This window comes from Sinocyclocheilus grahami, unplaced genomic scaffold (assembly GCF_001515645.1).
Source record: "Sinocyclocheilus grahami isolate Dianchi unplaced genomic scaffold, SAMN03320097.WGS_v1.1 scaffold447.1, whole genome shotgun sequence".
Taxonomy (NCBI): domain Eukaryota; kingdom Metazoa; phylum Chordata; class Actinopteri; order Cypriniformes; family Cyprinidae; genus Sinocyclocheilus; species Sinocyclocheilus grahami.
In genome coordinates, this window is record NW_015505626.1 from 203,290 (window position 1) to 222,443 (window position 19,154).

The following is a 19,154-nucleotide window of genomic DNA, read 5'->3' on the forward strand; positions in this document are numbered from 1 at the left end:
AATTGCAAAGCAAACAACATTCACCCTGGAAAATAATCACCAATAAAAACCAAAGTAAGTCTTTGTCATTTGTTTGTTCTCGTTGGTAAAAGATCCAGCGCATTGTGTGTGTGGCGGGGCCCGGGGCCGCTTATGTCCATTTCACCTGCTCAGACGCTTCTAAACTGCATTACTGACTCAATCTCAACGGCTCTTTCATTGCGCGTGTCCTGCCAGCAGCCTGCCCTCGGCAAACACTCCATTTCCCGGTGTGAGGACACGAATTTGGCCGTCAATTTAAAAGGCTTTGCGCGCGCCACGGTCCGGCACAGAACTTCTCATATTTGATGGATATTGTTTGGGTGACATTTATGTAATAAAATCTAATTGGTCTGTTTCGGGATAGTTTTACTGAATGAAATTACGCGGATGGAGAGCATTTGGCATGTGGGGTTTGAGCATTCATCAAGGCCACGGCACAAATCAATGCTGTACATCTGAGCAGCGGGACTGTATTTAGTGATGACGAACACCGACAGTCTCCGATTTCTGCCGAACGATCGATAACGCAATGAATCATTCACGTTTATCTCAGTCAATCCATTTAGTAGAAAAACACAGATTGCAGTATTAAGTTTTCTAATACAGAATATACTCATTGTTTTGAATATGTGCAAACATTATATATAATTAGAATTGCCTGTATGTATGTATGTGCATGTGTATATGAAAGAATTGTATTATAGTGACAAAACTGAATTAATTTAACACTATCCTTTTGCATTGAATCCACTGACAGATATTTCCTACTGGATATAATCTACAAATCTTGATTCATTTTGCGTGCAACATTACAAAGTAAATTCAAAGTTTGTGCGTAAAACGGTGCTAATGCAATTCAACATAATGAGAGACGTCTGTAAATAAATTAGCAGCAGCATCTTTCAGCCCCAATAAATGCGCATTTCAGAAATTGGTGTGATGACATTACTGAATAACATGGTGAGGCTCTAGTTCGCAGTTTTTTTTCTCCCGTTCCTAAATGTCAACCAATAGACAGAGATAATGACGGTTCGGTTCAGTCGACCAATGAAACCTTGAGCTGATGAGTTTGGCAGGAGCCGCGGAGCGGAAACTCGACAGTTTGACGCGCGGCGCAGAGGTGGCGAGACCTGTCAGAGTTCAAACAAGGAATTAGAGAAACGAGGACCGTCATCCGAGACCATGGACACGAATAAAACTAAATTAAATCTATTTTTGCCGCAGTTAACGTGATTTCGTTTGTTTTAATCCTTCACAATCTGCTGCGCAACGAGGAGTCATGGAGCGCGCGGAGACGAAACCGCCATCGAAATCAAATCAGGAACCCATACGATTTGGTATCGACCAGATTCTGGGCTCTTTGGACCAGGAGAGCAGGGTCGGAAACACTGTGGATAACAGCCGCTTGGGAAGCCCATCCAGGGCGAGCGTCGCGCCTCATGTCTCCTTACCCGTCTCTCTGTCCGGAGTCACGGGCGCGCTGGAGGACTCCGTGCGGGTGTACGGGGTGAGCGGCACTCTGGTGCCCAGTGGAGTGATTCGGGTCCCGGCGCACAGACCTCTCGCTGCCGCGGTGCCGCCGGCCATGGTGAGCGCCGCACCGGCGCTGTGTTTCCCCTGGATGGACAATAACCGCAGGTTCCCTAAAGACAGACTGCCAGGTAAAAGACAAACATCTCTGAGGATGCTGGAGTTTGTTCAAATGATGCAAATATATCTGGCTGCTGGACCTGCGCAGTTGCCTTCAGAATTTTTTTTTTTTTTTAAAGCTTTCATCTCCAAAAAAAAAAAAAATATAATAATAATAAAATAAAATAAATAAATATGTTGAACTTACAACAAGCTTATCACAATGATACCACCCTGAAAAACTTTACACGACTCTGAATACAGTTTTTGTAATGATATTAATTATAAACAACTAGTATAGCTTACAATAAATTAAAAAGTAACGGTGATGATACCGATAATTATATCAATTTAAATTAGTTGGCTAGTCTATATTTAGGCTATATGCTATAAAACAGATGAATTCACAAAACGCACACATGCAAAACATTTTGGTTATAAAATAGTCAAAGTAACTAAACAAACTATTTGGTTAGTTGCTGTAATGTGTTTAATGTTAATCCAAAAGTAGGCTATATTTAAACTATGTCTTTAAACATGTCTTTTAGCGTTATAGTAGCCTATTTACAACATGTAAGTGGAATTTATTTGAGTTCAGCACAACGGTTTAAAATCAGTTTTAAGAAAAACGTGCTTGTTTCTGGACCCAAATTGTATGAAAATTTAAAAAAATCTAAAAGGAATATAATAATAATAATAATAATAATAATAATAATAATAATAAAGGAAATGCTCATTCAAAACTCTCACTTCGGAAATTAATGCGTCGTTTACTGTTCGTGTTCCCTTGGGTAAAAATATTGATTTAATCGTTTAATAAGCGTGAAAATTATTTAAAAATAATAATAAATAAAGTATTTTGTTTCAAACATAGGCGACCGTTTTAGTGATTCACATTAGTCAAATAAATCTGCATGAATCTTAAAATTAGCCTAATAAATGTTCTCTCAAATGACCTCAAATCCGATTTATTTTTGTCATTGCACACGTTGACCTCCTTGACAGAGACGTCGTTCATGTGGACAAACAGCTGTTTTGGGAAGGGAAAAAATTGCTACCTACAAAATACATTAAAGATGCACACAAAACAACTTTCACAATAGGTTTTGATACATTTGAACTAGGTTGTATATGTATATGAAGCAAATAAAAAAAATAGCCAATAAATTCAACAAGAGAATTTCGTTTCAAACTCTAATTATAAGCTATTTAGGCTAATTTAGTACAATAATTATAGAATGAGCCGAAAAATATATTTGTTTTTAGAAAATTTAAAGGAACAGAGCATCATAAATGACCCGTGTCCCTGTGTTTCGCAGCTCTCATTCCGTTCACCGTGACCCGGCGGATCGGTCACCCGTATCAGAACCGAACTCCCCCCAAACGGAAAAAGCCCCGCACGTCGTTCTCGCGCGTGCAGATCTGTGAGCTGGAGAAACGCTTCCACCGGCAGAAGTATCTGGCGTCCGCGGAGCGCGCGACTCTCGCCAAGAGCCTAAAGATGACCGACGCGCAGGTCAAGACCTGGTTCCAGAACCGACGGACCAAGTGGAGGTGAGACCGGTTTGACCCAGATCTGTTCACCCGAACATCACACACATGACTGAAGGACTTCAAAACAGTACAAGATGCGTATTATTTCATTAACGTGTTTTTTTTAACACAAGTTGTTGAAGCTGGAAAATGTAACTGCAAACATTTAGACGTGTTTATATTCAAGGTATTACACGTTTTAAAATTTTGTTTAAATTTTAAGCAAATCATTTTACATAACTATTTAATCATAATGAAAATATTTAATTTGAATAAATGAATGTAATTTAAATACGGACCTTTTCACATTCCTGTTGTTTTCAGAAGTGGAAGTATAGTCAGAGTTTGCTAAATTTCTATAGTGGTGAACGGAAACTAACAAATATTTTTTTTTTGCGTTCTAGTTTTCTCCAATAGCAAAAGAAAAATCCACCATAGCGTTTCTATGACTTTCCAAAAAAGTGGGAAAAATTAGATTGATTATGTTGGACATAGGAGAGAATGTTATAAATGTACATTTAAAAATGAAATTAGATAACTGTGGAAACCCATCACAGTCTGTTAATAGGGTCTATTATGATCATAATTTGATTTAAAATCCACAATTTCTTTAATTATTATATGAATTTTATCAAAGGGTCAAATGTTTTGGATTTCTACATTTTGCTAACTATAATCTTACTTCAAAATCTCCAGAAGGCAAACAGCTGAGGAAAGAGAGGCGGGACGTCAGCAAGCCAATCGGATGCTGCTTCAGCTTCAGGCCGACGCCCTCCAGAAGTCCATGAGCGAATCAGTGTCGTCGGATCCTCTATGTGTGCATAACTCCTCCCTCTACGCCCTCCAGAGCCTCCAACCTTGGGTCCAGGAGAGACCGGGTAAAATGGTCCCAACAACCACGGCACTGGCTTAAAATCTCTGCCATGATGCTGGAATCAGGACAGTGTAGCTTCAAACTGTCCTGCACTTTCAGAATGGAAAGACTAAAACCGTCATATCTGAAAATGAATCAGGCTTTTTGAACAGTTTTTTTTTTCTTCATCTAAGCACTTTTTGTGGGAATAGTGAACTGTAATGACATCTGTGAGTTTGTTATGGACACAAAAACTTTCCAAACACCATCCCATGTAGATGCTGCCTTGGAAAAATAGGGTGAAACATTCACAGAAACTAACTGTCAATCAACCTGAATCACAGAATTGTATATATGAACTGTTTAATTGATGTCTGTGAGAAAGTCTACAAAATATTGTACTTATCGTAATTATTTTGTGCTCTTATGGTGGCGATGCATTACCGACTAATGTTTGTCATTGTTGACGTACTTTCAACTGGAAAAAGCAATGGTGTGTAAATACAGTATAACACTGAACAATCAGCATTATGCATTGAACATTTTATTGTTAAATAGTTTATACAACATTCCAACAAGAGGATATTTAAGCTTCCCGTCTCCTCCATCTGTCTGTCTGATTGACCGTCTGTCTCTCCGTCATAATGGAAACATAATCGTCCCTCAGTCGACCCTGTACTTTATACAATACACAGTTTTTATAGAACTCTCAGAGACACTGCCGCTCCGTATTTGATTATTCAAGCCCACTTTGCAGAGTATAAAATATACATTGTGTGTAATAATTTAAATATCATATATATTAAACTCATCAAGCTTGACCGGCACAGTGATTGTTCAAAAACACATCATAACATGATCAGAAATGAGCAGAAAAATAATAAAAACAGCATTACTATGGTTATCAGAGCATATTCGGGTCTGCCAGGACTGTTTGTGATTGTGATAAACACAGGTTTCTACTTTCAACACACTTTTAAACATGATGGCTTATGTTTCCTGGCACAAAAGTATTTGTTCACATGTGTGTCATATATAATATATATATATGTATCTATATATATATATATGAAATATGAAGAGTTCATTTGCAAAAACAAACAACTTTCAAAATTCATGTTTTTTCATTGTGCATTTCAATTCATCTCAATCAAACTGCTGTTGAGTTGTTTTAATTAGGTTAAAAATAACAAAAAAAAACCACCATAAATAGCTTAAAATGCATCACATGTCAAATCCCTCACAGTAAATTCAGTCCCATGGAAAGAGTTCAACTGGCTTCTACAGGACCTCTTGGAAACCCGTTGGACCTTTGACAACAATAACTGACATGCTCTTTTAACTAGGACCTTTTTTGGTTATAGACATATAAATCTCACATCTGTAACAGAACAAGGTCAAACACCGGGGTTTAAAGGACACGCAGGTTTCCCGGGATGTAAATCATACAGTCGGCATACTGCCATGGTAACAAGGTGATGGCAAACTGTAACCATGGTGATTGGGGTAAAAGTTATTCCCCCTTTTTTTGATCAGATTCAACAGTTCATTGGTTTCTTTCTTCCTGTAGCTCTATATCACGTTCTCAAAGAGCTGCAATGATCTCATGATGTTTTCATCCTGAAGAGAAGAAATGCGAATAGAAGAAAGAGAAGTTCAATGAGAGACTGCTAAAGAAAGCAGGAAGAGACAGAGAGGAAAGAACACAGATGAAAAGAGCAAGTCTGTCTTTAGACTATCAGTGTGTTTTAGTAAAAATAACCACCCAATAGGACAAGGAGCAGCTGATGAATGACCAATCACAGTTCACAGAGTTAGATTTTTTTTCAACTGCTGGTGCTGTGTGGCACAAAAAGAAAATAAAGTAAAGTGGAAGCAAAATATGAAATAATAAAAAAGCAGTTCTTTTGGAAATATTAAAAATGTAAAAAAAAAATGTAAGTGAAGGAAACTAAATTAGTTTGTTTAGAATTCAGCGCCATGCAAGCAAGTGAAAAATAGAAAAAGTCTATAAACAACAAATAAAAAATTATAAAAGGTTTATCACTGATAACAGAAATCTAAAACTAAATCTGGCCTCACTACATTACATAAAAAAAATAAAATCCTAGTAGTTAAACCAGGGTTATGACACTTAACTAAAATTAAATCTATATATTAAAAAAGAAGAAAAGTTTGTTATTTGAAATTAAAAACCTTAACTGAAATAGAATATAAATAAATTTAAACTTATTTTGTTTTTAGCTAGTTGCAAATGCAACATTTCACATTTTGATTTAGTTGAAAGCTAACTAACTCGGTTTTGTTGAAAGTTAACGAACTCGTGGTTAGTGCGTCGACAGATAGCTCAACTGCGCTCACGGCGACCCGAGTTCAATTCCCGTCTCAAGGTCCTTTGCTGATCCTCTCTCCTCCCAGTGCTTTCCTGTCGTCTCTCTCAATAAAAGCCCATAAAAATAACTTTTAAAAAATGATTAGTTTAAAAAAAAAAGTGATAAAAAACAAGAGAATTACTATAAAATAAAAGTGACAACAGAAAATATAAAAATAATCTAATTCAAAATATGAACAAAAACTATGATAGCATATCAACGACACTAAAATAACATTAAAACCATCACAGTCCATCAAAAGATGCTTTTTTAGATATTAGACTGTATGTAATAAGAGCCATAACGGAAGAGCTTCATTTATTAACAAAAAGTTAATGAAGTGACATATTCGGCAAAAAAAAAAAAATGAAAAATTTGTTTTTTAATTAATTTGTTTGTTTATCATTTAGCACCATGTCAATATGTCGAACAAGTGAAAAATAGAAAAATTAAACGAATAAATGAATAGACTGTATATAAACAACAAATAAAAAACAATTATAAAAGGTTTATCTCTGATGAGAAAAACCTACAACTAAATCATTCATTAACAAAAAGTTAATGTAGTGACATATTCAACAATTTTTTTTTAATAATAACCATGCCTGGATGGTAATATTATTTATTACTTACTTTTTTTAATAAAACAAGCAAATAAATGTATATATTTGCCTGGCTGTCAGTGGGCAGGATTGATTTTATTGATATTTTATCAATACTGCAGTACACACTCTCTAACACTAGAGGACTGCTTATTTAACCAGACTACGACTGGAAGGGAATACTACTGTAGTCTACTGCATACTGCACAGGATATACGGTTTACTTTTTTAAAGAAATAGTATGTGAAACAGTATGCAATGAGAAATGTTTCAAATATGTTGCATCGTCACAAACTCACTCACGTTTAATTCACAGATAATTACAATTCAATTCAATTATAACCTTAGAAATAAATGCTTTTATATATTTAGCATATTAAAATATATTAAAATAGTTTTCACCTCTTAATAATCAGCTCAAAATCCATGCATACTAAATATATATACTGGCTTTGCAGTATGTGTACAATGCACAATTTTTTATGTATGGAATAACCAGAAAATCTACTACATTTGCAAAAATGTGCTGTATACAAGCATACTTTGGATACTATTTTTGCAGTATATATACAGTGTAAAGTATGTATGGAAACGGCACATTTTTGCAAATGTTGTCAGTCATTGCCTAACTTGGCATACAGTTTACATACTGCAAAAAAAGTATGAATGGAATGCTTCTATACTGCACTTTTTTTAAATGTATTAGATCATTTGGTTTTCCATGCATACTAAATGTGCACTCTGTGCACTGTATACATACTGGAAAAAATAGTATGCATAGTATGCCATTCTGAACATGAAAAGGTACTGTACCTCTTGACAGGAGAGAATAAACTCATCAAGAGTGACGACTCCATCTCTGTTCTTGTCCATTTTCTGCATGGAAGTGATTTATAATGTGACGAAAACAACATCATCATCTTGTTGTGCAGACAAATATTCAAGATGTACAATCACAAACTGACCTGAAAGAAAGCATCCACATGCTGTTTGGGAGTGTCTGTCCTCAGAGCGGGATACGTGAAGCGGCCCATCATGTCATATATGGCTTTCACTATATCAGTCATCTCCTGGAACAGTAAAATGCATTGCATTATACATTTTGATCATCAAATTAAACATTTCAATTCATTTCATCATCTTATTAAGACATATTATTGGAGATGAAGAGTGATGACTGACACACACACACACACACACACACACACCTCTTTATTAATGTAACCGTCTCTGTTAATGTCGTACAGGTTGAAGGTCCACTGTAACTTCTCTGTTGTTGTTCCTCTCAACAAGATGGACAGAGCCATTACAAAGTCCTGATAGAGAGAGAAAAACAATAAAAAAGTGATTTATCATTGCAGAGACAATCATAAAGCCCTGCTGACACACAAATAAAAATAAAAACAGAAGAAACAGAGAAGGTGAAGACCAATGGATAAATAAAGAGAAAAGGCACCTCGAATTTGATGGATTCATTGTGGGAAGAGTCGAAGGCGTTGAACAGGTAATGCGCGTATGTGCTGGCGTCTGCAGAGAAAACATGTATAAATCACATCTCAAATGTTTTCATATTTGCTAAGGACTATAGGAGGGGAATTACTGTTAATGTAAAACCCTAACACTTTACAACAAGGGTTCATTTGTTAACATTAGTCAACTGCATTAGTTAACATGAACTAACAATAAACAATCCTTCAAAAGCATTTATTAATCTTAGTTAAGTCAACATTTCACATTAATCATAAGATGTATCTATTTATAATATATATATATATATATGTATATATAGAGAGAGAGAGTACAACAAATATATTGATGATTATTAAATAGTTCAAAAAATATATTGATGATTGTACAGTAAGTAACTAACGTTAACTAACCTTCACTAATGGGACCTTATTGTAAAGTAAAACTAAAAACACGCACACAAAAAAATGGAATTACTTCAAATAAAATATTAACATATAAATAATATAAACATTAACTGAAGTAAAATAAAATATTAAAAATAAACGTAATTTAATTCAGCTAGTTGTGAAGTCAATATTTCACGTTTTGTTTAGTTTAAATTGAAGTACTAAAATAACTGAAACTAAATATACAAAAACCTTAACTTAATTAAAACTATATAATACTTCTGACAATCACAATACTTCTAAAGCCTTTATTACGCTTAATGTTAATTTCAACAATTAATCAATAAAACAAAATATTAAAATAAATAAACGTTAAACAAACATTAACTGAAGTAAACTAAGATACAAAAAACGTTTAGCTAGTTGCAAAGACAGAATTACTCATTTTCATTTAATTTAAGTACTAAAATAAAACTAAAAGAACAAACTAAGTAACTTAAAAATATATACAGTAGACATCTTAAAAAATAATAAAAATGACAAAAAAAATCCTGCCAATATCCAGCAACTTCGCACAGCCATTGAAGAGGAGTGGACCAACATTCCACAGGCCACAATCAACAACCCGATCAACTCTATGCAAAGGAGATGTGTTGCACTGCGTGAGGCAAATGGTGGTCACACCAGATACTGACTGGTTTTGTGGTGGATGGATTATCTCGGCAAAGGAGAAGTGCTCACTAACACAGATTTAGACAGATTTGTGAACAATATTTGAGAGAAATAGGCCTTTTGTGTACATAGAAAAAGTCTTAGATCTTTGAGTTCAGCTCATGAAAAATTAGGGCAAAAACAAGTGTTGCGTTTATAATTTTGTTCAGTGTATAATTAAAATCAAATTCAAAATATTAACAAAAACTATAATATTATATAAAGTAACACTGATATCCTAAACTTAATCCTCACAGAACCTGCTGATATCTGTAGTTTTGAAGCAAAACACAATTTGGTCATTTTATGAGCCTTTGAAGAAGTCAGATCCTGCTCACAATCACTGTAGTAGTAAAGTAGTAATGTAAATTTAACTAATGATGAACACTTTGTAACTATATAACCAAGTGATTTGACTGAGACACAGAGACAGACAGATCAGCTGCAAACACACACTGACCGCCGTGAGGAAAGAACTGCGAGTAGATCTGTTTGAACGTCTCCTCGTTGACCACACCGCTGGGACACTCCTGACAAACAAGCAGAAAAACACACACGTTAGGTTTTGACAGATGAGCAGACGGACCATCAGGAAAACACGTCTACAGGTGTGTGAGTGTGCATACGTTTTTAAAGCCTCTGTAGAGCACTTGCAGCTCTTTCTTGCTGAAGTTTGTCTGAGCCTCCAGCTTCTCCAAACCCTCGGGACGGTGACACACCACAGACAGCTCCAGATCATCATCCACCTTATCTGCACACAGATTACAACAGATTTACAACACCATATGGCCGATATACTTTATTTACTTCATACGATGCATTTAAACATGAAATACAATATTCAGTTTAAATAAATAAATAAAATATTTTATCCATCAGTAATTGATTACATGGGGATAAAAAGTCAATTCAGATCAAGATGAAATTATATATATTTTTTATTATATTATATAAGTTTTTAAAGAAGAAAATAAGACTTTTATTCAGCAAAGATGCACTGTAAAGTAAGGAAGCTCGTTTCCGCCACTGAATAAAAAATAAAAAAGGTAATTGCGACTTTTTGTCTCACAATTCTGACTTTTTTCTCATAATTGCGTGACTCAAACTCTCAATTGTGACTTTTTTTTTCAGAATTGCGTGATATAAACACGCAATTGCGAGTTAAAAAGTCATAATTGTGAAATACAATTCACAATTCTGAGAAATAAAGTCAGAACTGCGAGATATAAACTCGCAATTCTGACTTTATAACACTCAATTGCGAGTTATGAAGTCAGAATTGTGAGATATAAACTCGCAATTCTGAGAAAAAGTCAAAATTGTGAGAAAAAAAGATATACACTCACAATTGCGAGAAAAAAAGTCAGAATTGCGAGTTTTTATCTCACAATTCTGACTTTATATCTCGCAATTCTGACTTTATAACTCGCAATTGCAACTTAAAGGGTTAGTTCACCCAAAAATGAAAATTCTGTCATTAATTACTCACCCTCATGTCGTTTCAAACCCGTAAGACCTCCGTTCATCTTCAGAACACAAATTAAGATATTTTTGATGGAATCTGAGAGCTCTCTGACCCTCCTATAGACAGCAACACAACTGAAATGTTCCCAAGTCCAGAAACGTAACAAGGAGATCTGTAAAATAATCCATGTGACATCAGGGGTTCAGACGTAATTTTACGAAGCTACGAAAATACTTTTTGTGTGCAAAAGAAAAAAAAAACGACTTTATTCAACATTATTCAACTTATTCATCACCCCAGTGCCATTTTGGAGAATATCCGCTGGACGCAAACGTTCGTATGCTGTTCTGTGTCAGCTGCGTCACACGGATATGCTGTTTCCATTCAGATCAAATCACAACAATGTAGGAAACAGATCTGGCGTGACACAGCTGACACAGAACAGTTTACATCCAGCGGATATTCTCCAAAATGGTGCCAGGGTGATGCGGAGGAGACGAATTGTTGAATAAAGTTTTGTTTTTTTTCTTTTGCGCACAAAAAGTATTCTCATAGCTTCGTATAATTACGGTTGAACCCCTGATGTCACATGGATTATTTTACAGATCTCCTTGCTGCGTTTCTGGACTTGGGAACATTTCAGTTTCATAGCTGTCTATGAAGGGTAAGAGAGCTCTCAGATTCCATCAAAAAATATCTTAATTTGTGTTCTGAAGATGAACGAAGGTCTTACGGGTTTGAAACAACATGAGGGTGAGTAATTAATTTCATAATTTGCATTTTTGGGTGAACTATCCCTTTAATGTCTCGCAATTGCAAGTTTATCACGCAACTCTGACTTTATTTCTTAGAATTGCGAGTTTATATCTCACAATTATGATTTTTTAACTCACAATTGCGAGTTTATATCACGGAATTCTGAGAAAAAAAGTCAGAATTGCGAGTTTGTATCACGCAATTATAAGAAAAATAGTTCGAATTGTGAGATGAAAGTCGCAATAACCTTTTCTTTTTAATTTTTTTATTCAGTGGCGGAAACAGGCTTCCATAGTAAAGACATCTGTATTGTTACAAAAGATTTCTATTTCAAATAAATTTTGTTCTTTTGAACTTTCTGTTCATCAAAGAATCCTCCAAAATAAGATGCATTGCAGTTTTCACAAAAATATGAAGCAGCACAACTGTTTTCAACATTGATCATAATCAGAAATGTTTCTTGAGCAGCAAATCAGAATATTAGAATGATTTCTGAAGGATCATGTGACACTGAAGACTGGAATAATGATACTGAAAATTCAGCTTTGATCACAGGAATAAATGAAATGTTACTATATATTCAGATCTTACAATATATTCAGAACTTGTATATATTTCACAGTATTACTGTTTTTACTATTTACCGTTTTTTTTTTTTTTTTTTTTTCAAATAAATGCAGACTTGGTGAGTAAATGTTCACAAAACATTAAAAAATCTTAACCACAATCTTTTAAATAGTGTAGATCTAAAAAAAAACAAAAAAACGAGACGAGATCCAGTCAAAAATAGCAAACAGTGAGAGGTTTATTTCTTAATCTGAAGCACTGAATCATGTTTCAAAAATGTACTAGTACGGAGAAACTCCCTTGTGTACTAGAGATGACGACAGCAAAGCCACACGACCGTAAAACATGCGTTTGACATTCACAATGTTAGAAACGCATGATTAGCTCATTTGCATTTTTTTATTTAGCAGCTACCTATTTTTATCATATTTAAAAATATTCCTTACAGAGTTATTAGAGTTAATTAAAACCATAAAAACATTTCGTTACTTACAAAATTACTGAAATAAAATAGATTTTGTTTTGGTCCAGCTAGTTGCTAAGCCAACTTTTCTTGTTTTCAACTTGATGTACTAAAATAAACTAAAAGCTGAAATAAAAATGAATAAAAACGACATAGAAATGATCAAAATGACAACAAAATTACTAAAGCGTTTACTAAAATGAAAATGAAAATTGAACATAAAAATCAAAAGTAATTCTTATTAATTCTTATTAAAAACTATAATAGCATCTCAATGACCGTAAAATAACACAGTTTCTGTATATAAACTCTAATGTACCACACTCAACAACAACACTCAACTGAAAGGAGAAAAACAAAACAAATGTACAGTCTGAAATATGAAGGTGACTGGCTGGGATCATTCTGAGGCATGTGTGTGTGTGTATTAGAGCACTGAAGGACACACACAGGTGAGGTCAAAGGTCACGTGCCGGAGGCTCTCTCTGCTGCTCAGTGTCCTTTAGCAGCATCACATTACAGCACTGCACTCGCTCTAACACACACACAATGATCTGATACAATCTCAGTCTTTCAAAATTTCACATTTAATTCAATTGCTTGCCGATTCTCTGTAATTATTTCTGAAATGTACAAGCAGTTTCTGAACGAAAATCATTATGAAGTAAATCCCACACCAACTGTTTTTCAGTGCCAGTGTAAAGCATCACAATTTCTTTTGTATGTTATAAATATATTTATGATGAATGTTTCTCTCATTGACACCTTGATCTTATTCCACAGCTGGTGAAATTCATTTTTCTGCAGAATTACTGTGAATTACGGTGATAAATGCAACTTTCTGACAGAGGTTAAATCTGATTCACGGCACAAATTCATTATAAGACGTCTATTGTTCAACACACACATTTAACCCCACAGAGCTCTCATAAACCATCTCAAACCAGACTCTTTAGTTTAGTAGTTGTGTGAGTCTCACCCTCGGTGCTGATGAGTCCGAGCGTGTGCAGGAGTTTCAGAGCTCCACACAGCAGCAGCACTATGGCTAAAGTTTGCAGTCCGTCTCCCTCTGCTTTCTCCATCACGCATGATTCTCTTTATTAGCCTTAATAATCGTATTTTCCTCTCGCTTTCATTCCAGTCTCTTTCTGTATTTGCTGAGCTCTCAACATCCATCTTTATATACACCTCTCTCTCTCTCACCTCTTTGACATCTGCTTCTTTGTTTCCCAGTTTGTCCTCTCTCTCTCTCTCTCTCTCTCTCTCTCTCTCTGTGTGTGTGTGTGTGTCTCAGAAATATTCACAGTGCTGTTTATCGAATTGTCATTATACAGGACAATCAGAGTTCAGCAAAATCCAGAATTTGGCCTTTTTCAATTCAAAAGCAGCAAACAGGAATTTACTCAATTATAATCAGTTTTATTTTATATTATTTTCTAAAAATAATTGGGATACTACATTTTTAATTAACCTCAAAACAATTTTTTTTATGGTTTTCATTTTAGTTTACTATAATAACCCTGATTACAATTCAAAAACTACACAAAAGTAATAAAACAAATAATTACACATTAATTTGAACTATTTACACCAGCCTGATATATTGAGTGATAGTACGTCTAAATGTTTCTGCCATATGTACATCAATTAGATATAGTCACCACTGACAAGCTACTACTTAACTACTTATACTACTTACAGTATATTGTAGAAAATTTATTTTCTGTAAAGTTGCTTTGCATCGATGTGTATTGTGAAAAGCGCTATACAAATAAACTTGAATTGAATTTCAAAAAAGAAAAAAAAGAACACAAAGCATTTTTATGTTTTGTTAAACATGAACCCAATTTTTTTATTCATAGTGCTTCATGGAGAGAAACAGGTTCAAATGTATCAAAATATGAAAAGTAGAAAAAATTACAAATGTTTTTTTAAAGAAAAATGTATTATAAAAAATCCATATAGAGGACTTTAAATATTGTCAAACATATTTTAATTGTAATTTATTTTAGTTCAAATTTGTTTTATTTTACATGGAAAAGGTTATTTTATTGTTTTAGTTTAGTACAATTAAAAAATTACCCAAAACTATTCAAACAAATAGTTACATTAAATTTTTAATATTTACACCAATTATTCCCTGATATATTGAGTAAGACTACACGTCTACATGTATTCCATGTTCAGTGTCAAAAACATTTTTATTATTTGTTTCATGGTGCTTCATTGTGAAAAACAGATTAAAATGTGTAAAATATATAAAGAAACAATTTACAAAAGGCTTTTAAAGTTTATCTTTGATATGAAAAATCCCTGGCCTCAATTCATTAAAAATATTTTTATATGAAAACAGATTTTTATTTTTATTTTCAAATACCTTCAAAACCTTCAAAACCTGACATCATAATCTGAATATATACGAGTAAATTAGAGTATTGTGGGATATGAAATGTTCTACTATGGTCAATAAAAACATTAATTTATTCAATGTAATTAAACAAATTAATTAATTACAAATTAATTTGGGTGGCATTGCACCTATCACCTAATGTTTCTGGATGTATATGGCTAATTCATACTGAAAAAAGTCGATTTCATTCTATTTTAATTCTATGCTTTTAAATGCAAAATCACACTACTTCAATTCACATTCATGCATTATGGATTCTGAATGGCACAGAAGCCTGAGGGGAGTGTGTGTGTGTGTGTGTGTGTGTGTGTGTGTGTGTCCTTCACACTCTCAGGTGAGCCTGCAGCCCCAGGTGAGTCCTGTCCTCAGGTAGGACATTAAGAACAATGTCAACACACAAAGTGTGTGTGTGTGTGTGTGTGTGTGTGTCAGAGAAGAATGGCAATGAAATATCATGGTTTGCAGATTATACCAGTGCTGCTATACAACAATTATGCTATATATATAACATTATTATATTCTGCCCCATGTTCTCCACAGTCCACACACACACGCACGTGCACGCACACACACACACACACACGCACACACACACGCACGCACACGCGCACATACACACACACACAGCACTGCAGGTTTGATTAATGAGTCTCATTTAGATGGCAGAGTTCATGCATGACACACAGAGACAACAAAAACATATTTATACAGACACATTATTCCAGATCTAAATATACCAAAACATTAATTTATGAATTAATATTAAATTTTCATATTTCAAAGAATCAAAGTATAGCCTAGTACCTTTAGTTCATGAAACTGGATGTTTCTACTGTCATTGGTTTATATCTACACATTTCTATTTGTAAAGCTTAACCTTCTGATGCCTGACATCCACTATAGCTTTAACCCTATGAAGCTTGCTGTATGAAGTTTGATACACAAATAAGGCCTCTAAATGATCAATGATCAAAACTTTTCTGTTAAACCTGGCACACACAATCTACTACATGCCTTCTGTCATCTGATTGAGACTTTTTTTTGCATGTAAAAGGTCTTTTAGTTTAATTGTTCAAACGTCCACCTTCAGCTCGTACTTCACGTCTCTTTCTGCTGTGAAATCTGATTTTTATAAAGTACATCATAACAACTTTGATATTGTTAGTAATATTTCAAGATGAACACTTACTGGACTGAAGTAAAGTTTACTTGATTATCCAGACATGACTATTTGAACAAAAATCAGTGAGTATAAAATATGATCATCATCACTTAAAAAAGAAGAAGAAATGACACAGCCGATGAGAAGAGTTTCTATTCTGTTTTTATTTGAGCTCCATAAGATTAGGCCTGTTGCGCATCTTGCTAATTACTTCCGTATATATATGTATTGTGTTGTAACCGTGTTATAAAAGCAATGATTTATTCCCAATACAGCAGGCCTCGAGTACCTTATTGCTTACATGAAGAAGATAAGCATTGAGATATTTCCTGATTTACAGTTTTTTACGATTGCTTACGCACTAAAATTGAACTTTTCCAACAATTAGCAAAACCTTACACTCAAGGAGCAAAACACAAGGCTAGATTTGCACAACTGTAAGCACATTGTCAGCTTCACACTATTGCAAAACATTACACACAGTGATTTGCAAAAGGAGTCAGAAGAAGAGTGAGGGTGAGAGGAGGCGCACACAGAGGAGAGGCAGAGGCAGAGGCAGAGGCAGAGGAAGACCTGAAGCAGGAGGATAACGTGCACAAAGAAGAAGAGGACAAAACTTATCAAATGACATTCGTGCAATACTAGTGGAGCATGTTGTGAACCACGGATTGACGCTGAGGGAGGCTGGACTGAGAGTTCAGCCAAATCTTAGCAGATATACAGTGGCATCTGTCATAAGGACTTTTCGTCAGGAAAACAGGTAAAAGATCTGTCTACAGTTACAGTAATCAGCTGCTTATTGTATGCACCATATCAGCACTCGTGATACCCCTTCCTGTGACATTGTACAGTAAGTTACATTTATTATTCTCTACATAGGATTGAGGGTCGGGAACGACAAGGAGGAAGGGGGCCCATATTCACGCAAGAACAAGAGAGAGAGATAATAAACATGGTTTTGGCCAATAATGCTATCAGGCTCAGAGAACTACAAGCAAACATTATCGGTGACCATGCCATTTTCAATAATGTCCATCAGGTCTCTCAGTCAACACTGGCACGCATCCTGAAAAGACATCAGGTTCAAATGAAACAACTTTATCGAGTGCCTTTTGAGCGGAATTCAGAGAGGGTCAAACGGCTGCGGCATGAGTATGTGGAGGTTTGTATTGTTCACTTTAGCACTGTGATGTTGCATACTCAACCCAGTTTTTTCAGATTATTTTTTATGTTTGTTGTTATTTACTGTAATTGTAACCTTTACTGGATACAGTATTTTACGTTTGTCTGTTGTTTGCTGAGCTAGCAGTGTTATGCACACTACTGTAGTAGCATGACAACTGGGACATGTTTTGTTGTGATTCTCCATGTTGACTGATTTGGGTATATGGAGAGAAATCAATGATACTTTCGTCAGTCTGCAGCATTGGTCTTGTGTAGTGTTTGGTGAACTATTGTATAGTTGCACTTTCTCTGTGTACTTCATTTACAGTACTCTAATCACTGAGAATTAGACTTGCTAAAAGTGTTTTAGGTTAGCAACAGCAGTGTGTAACTGGTTCAAAAAGATTAAAGTCATATGAAATGTGTGTGTTTCGTATGGTAACAAAATATTGTTTTTATAAAGTTGTGTATAGTTTTGACAAAAGTGTTCCATTTTGCAAATGATCTGAAGTGTTGTGTTACTTTGGTGTAGGGTTGTGTTAATTGTGTGTCGTGTTTTGACAAACCGGGCCCTGTTTTCAAAATTGTGCTTAAGCAATCGTAAAAAACTGTAATAATTCTTATTAGAAGGTTAAAACTGCCACTAGATGGAGACAAACATCCACAAAACTAACCAGCATCACCTGCATTGTGACATTCAAATGCATTTACTCTTAAATGTTAATGGAGAAATACAAAATTAAACACCATATAACCACACTTTTACTACAACATTTCATACATGCATTATACGGCTTCTTTATTCCCACAGACTTGTATTCAGTGTCATGATGCACACACACTTACTTCACTGTAATCCTCTGGTTTGCATAATCTGAATTAGCATAATCTTTGTATTAGAAGAGCTCCATTTTTGAGAGCGAAATATATCCAGAGAAACACACACACTTCTCTCTCTCTCACACACTGTCGACAGTAGTATGAGAAATTATACTGCGCAAATCAAGGCCTGACACATCACTAATTGAGACAAACGTTAATCACACACACTTCTCATCACTCCAGCCGTGTAAAAACCCATTACACGCCGTTCCACTTCAAGCATCTTCCTCAAGCTGTATTCAGTTTATAAATGACACACACAGAGGATACTTTCTGTGATTTTTCACATTGTGTGCACATGTGTGATGGATGTATGCAATGAGACAGTAAGGCTTCTATGGAAAATCATTTATCTTACACCATCAACAACAATCAACCAATACTATAATATTTTTGAATTTACCTTAAGGTGTCATGATGACACATGGAAATTAAGGATTAATTTAAGTCATTGACCAAAACAATTCTCCGACTACAATTAATTTTATTCCAATGTTACCAAAATCAAATCTGGTGACATTTGAGTGGGTGAATTGTTTGAGTGGCTTAGAGCTATCTCTAAGTTGTGCTTGTTGTTTGTTAAATCACCCTTCTGGAAGATTCTCTCTGTGTTAAAAATAAGATTAGATTTTTAATAATAATAATTATTATTATTATTATTGCAACCTGTATATATATATATATATATATATATATATATATATATAT

At 34.7% G+C, this 19,154-nt stretch overlaps 2 protein-coding genes across 4 annotated transcripts in view; one reads left to right on the plus strand and one right to left on the minus strand.

Moving 5' to 3' along the window:
- The first annotated feature begins 1,121 nt into the window (after nucleotides 1–1,121).
- LOC107552334 (T-cell leukemia homeobox protein 3-like) lies at nucleotides 1,122–5,068 on the plus strand. Its single transcript, XM_016234193.1, has 3 exons — nucleotides 1,122–1,682; nucleotides 2,970–3,204; nucleotides 3,880–5,068. The coding sequence occupies exons 1-3, from the start codon at nucleotides 1,301–1,303 to the stop codon at nucleotides 4,094–4,096; spliced, it is 834 nt and encodes a 277-aa protein (XP_016089679.1). The 5' UTR covers nucleotides 1,122–1,300; the 3' UTR covers nucleotides 4,097–5,068.
- Nucleotides 5,069–5,237: 169 nt separating this feature from the next.
- The window catches only part of kcnip1a (Kv channel interacting protein 1 a), an 84,829-nt gene continuing 70,912 nt past the window's right edge, over nucleotides 5,238–19,154 (minus strand). For all 3 annotated transcript variants that reach the window (XM_016234210.1, XM_016234208.1, XM_016234209.1), the window contains exons 2-8: nucleotides 10,204–10,328; nucleotides 10,038–10,107; nucleotides 8,467–8,537; nucleotides 8,219–8,326; nucleotides 7,976–8,080; nucleotides 7,824–7,886; nucleotides 5,238–5,656 (exon numbers count right to left, since the gene is read on the minus strand). In XM_016234210.1, coding sequence (XP_016089696.1) covers nucleotides 5,609–5,656; nucleotides 7,824–7,886; nucleotides 7,976–8,080; nucleotides 8,219–8,326; nucleotides 8,467–8,537; nucleotides 10,038–10,107; nucleotides 10,204–10,328 — 590 coding nt within the window. In that variant the 3' untranslated portion in view covers nucleotides 5,238–5,608. The remainder of the gene's footprint in view (nucleotides 5,657–7,823; nucleotides 7,887–7,975; nucleotides 8,081–8,218; nucleotides 8,327–8,466; nucleotides 8,538–10,037; nucleotides 10,108–10,203; nucleotides 10,329–19,154) is intronic.

Coding starts and splice junctions, on each gene's coding strand:
- LOC107552334 (XM_016234193.1), top strand. CDS start 1,301: ATGGAGCGCGCGGAGACGAAACCGCCATCGAAATCAAATCAGGAACCC. Junction 1,683..2,969: donor CCCTAAAGACAGACTGCCAG/GTAAAAGACAAA, acceptor TGTGTTTCGCAG/CTCTCATTCCGTTCACCGTG. Junction 3,205..3,879: donor AACCGACGGACCAAGTGGAG/GTGAGACCGGTT, acceptor CAAAATCTCCAG/AAGGCAAACAGCTGAGGAAA.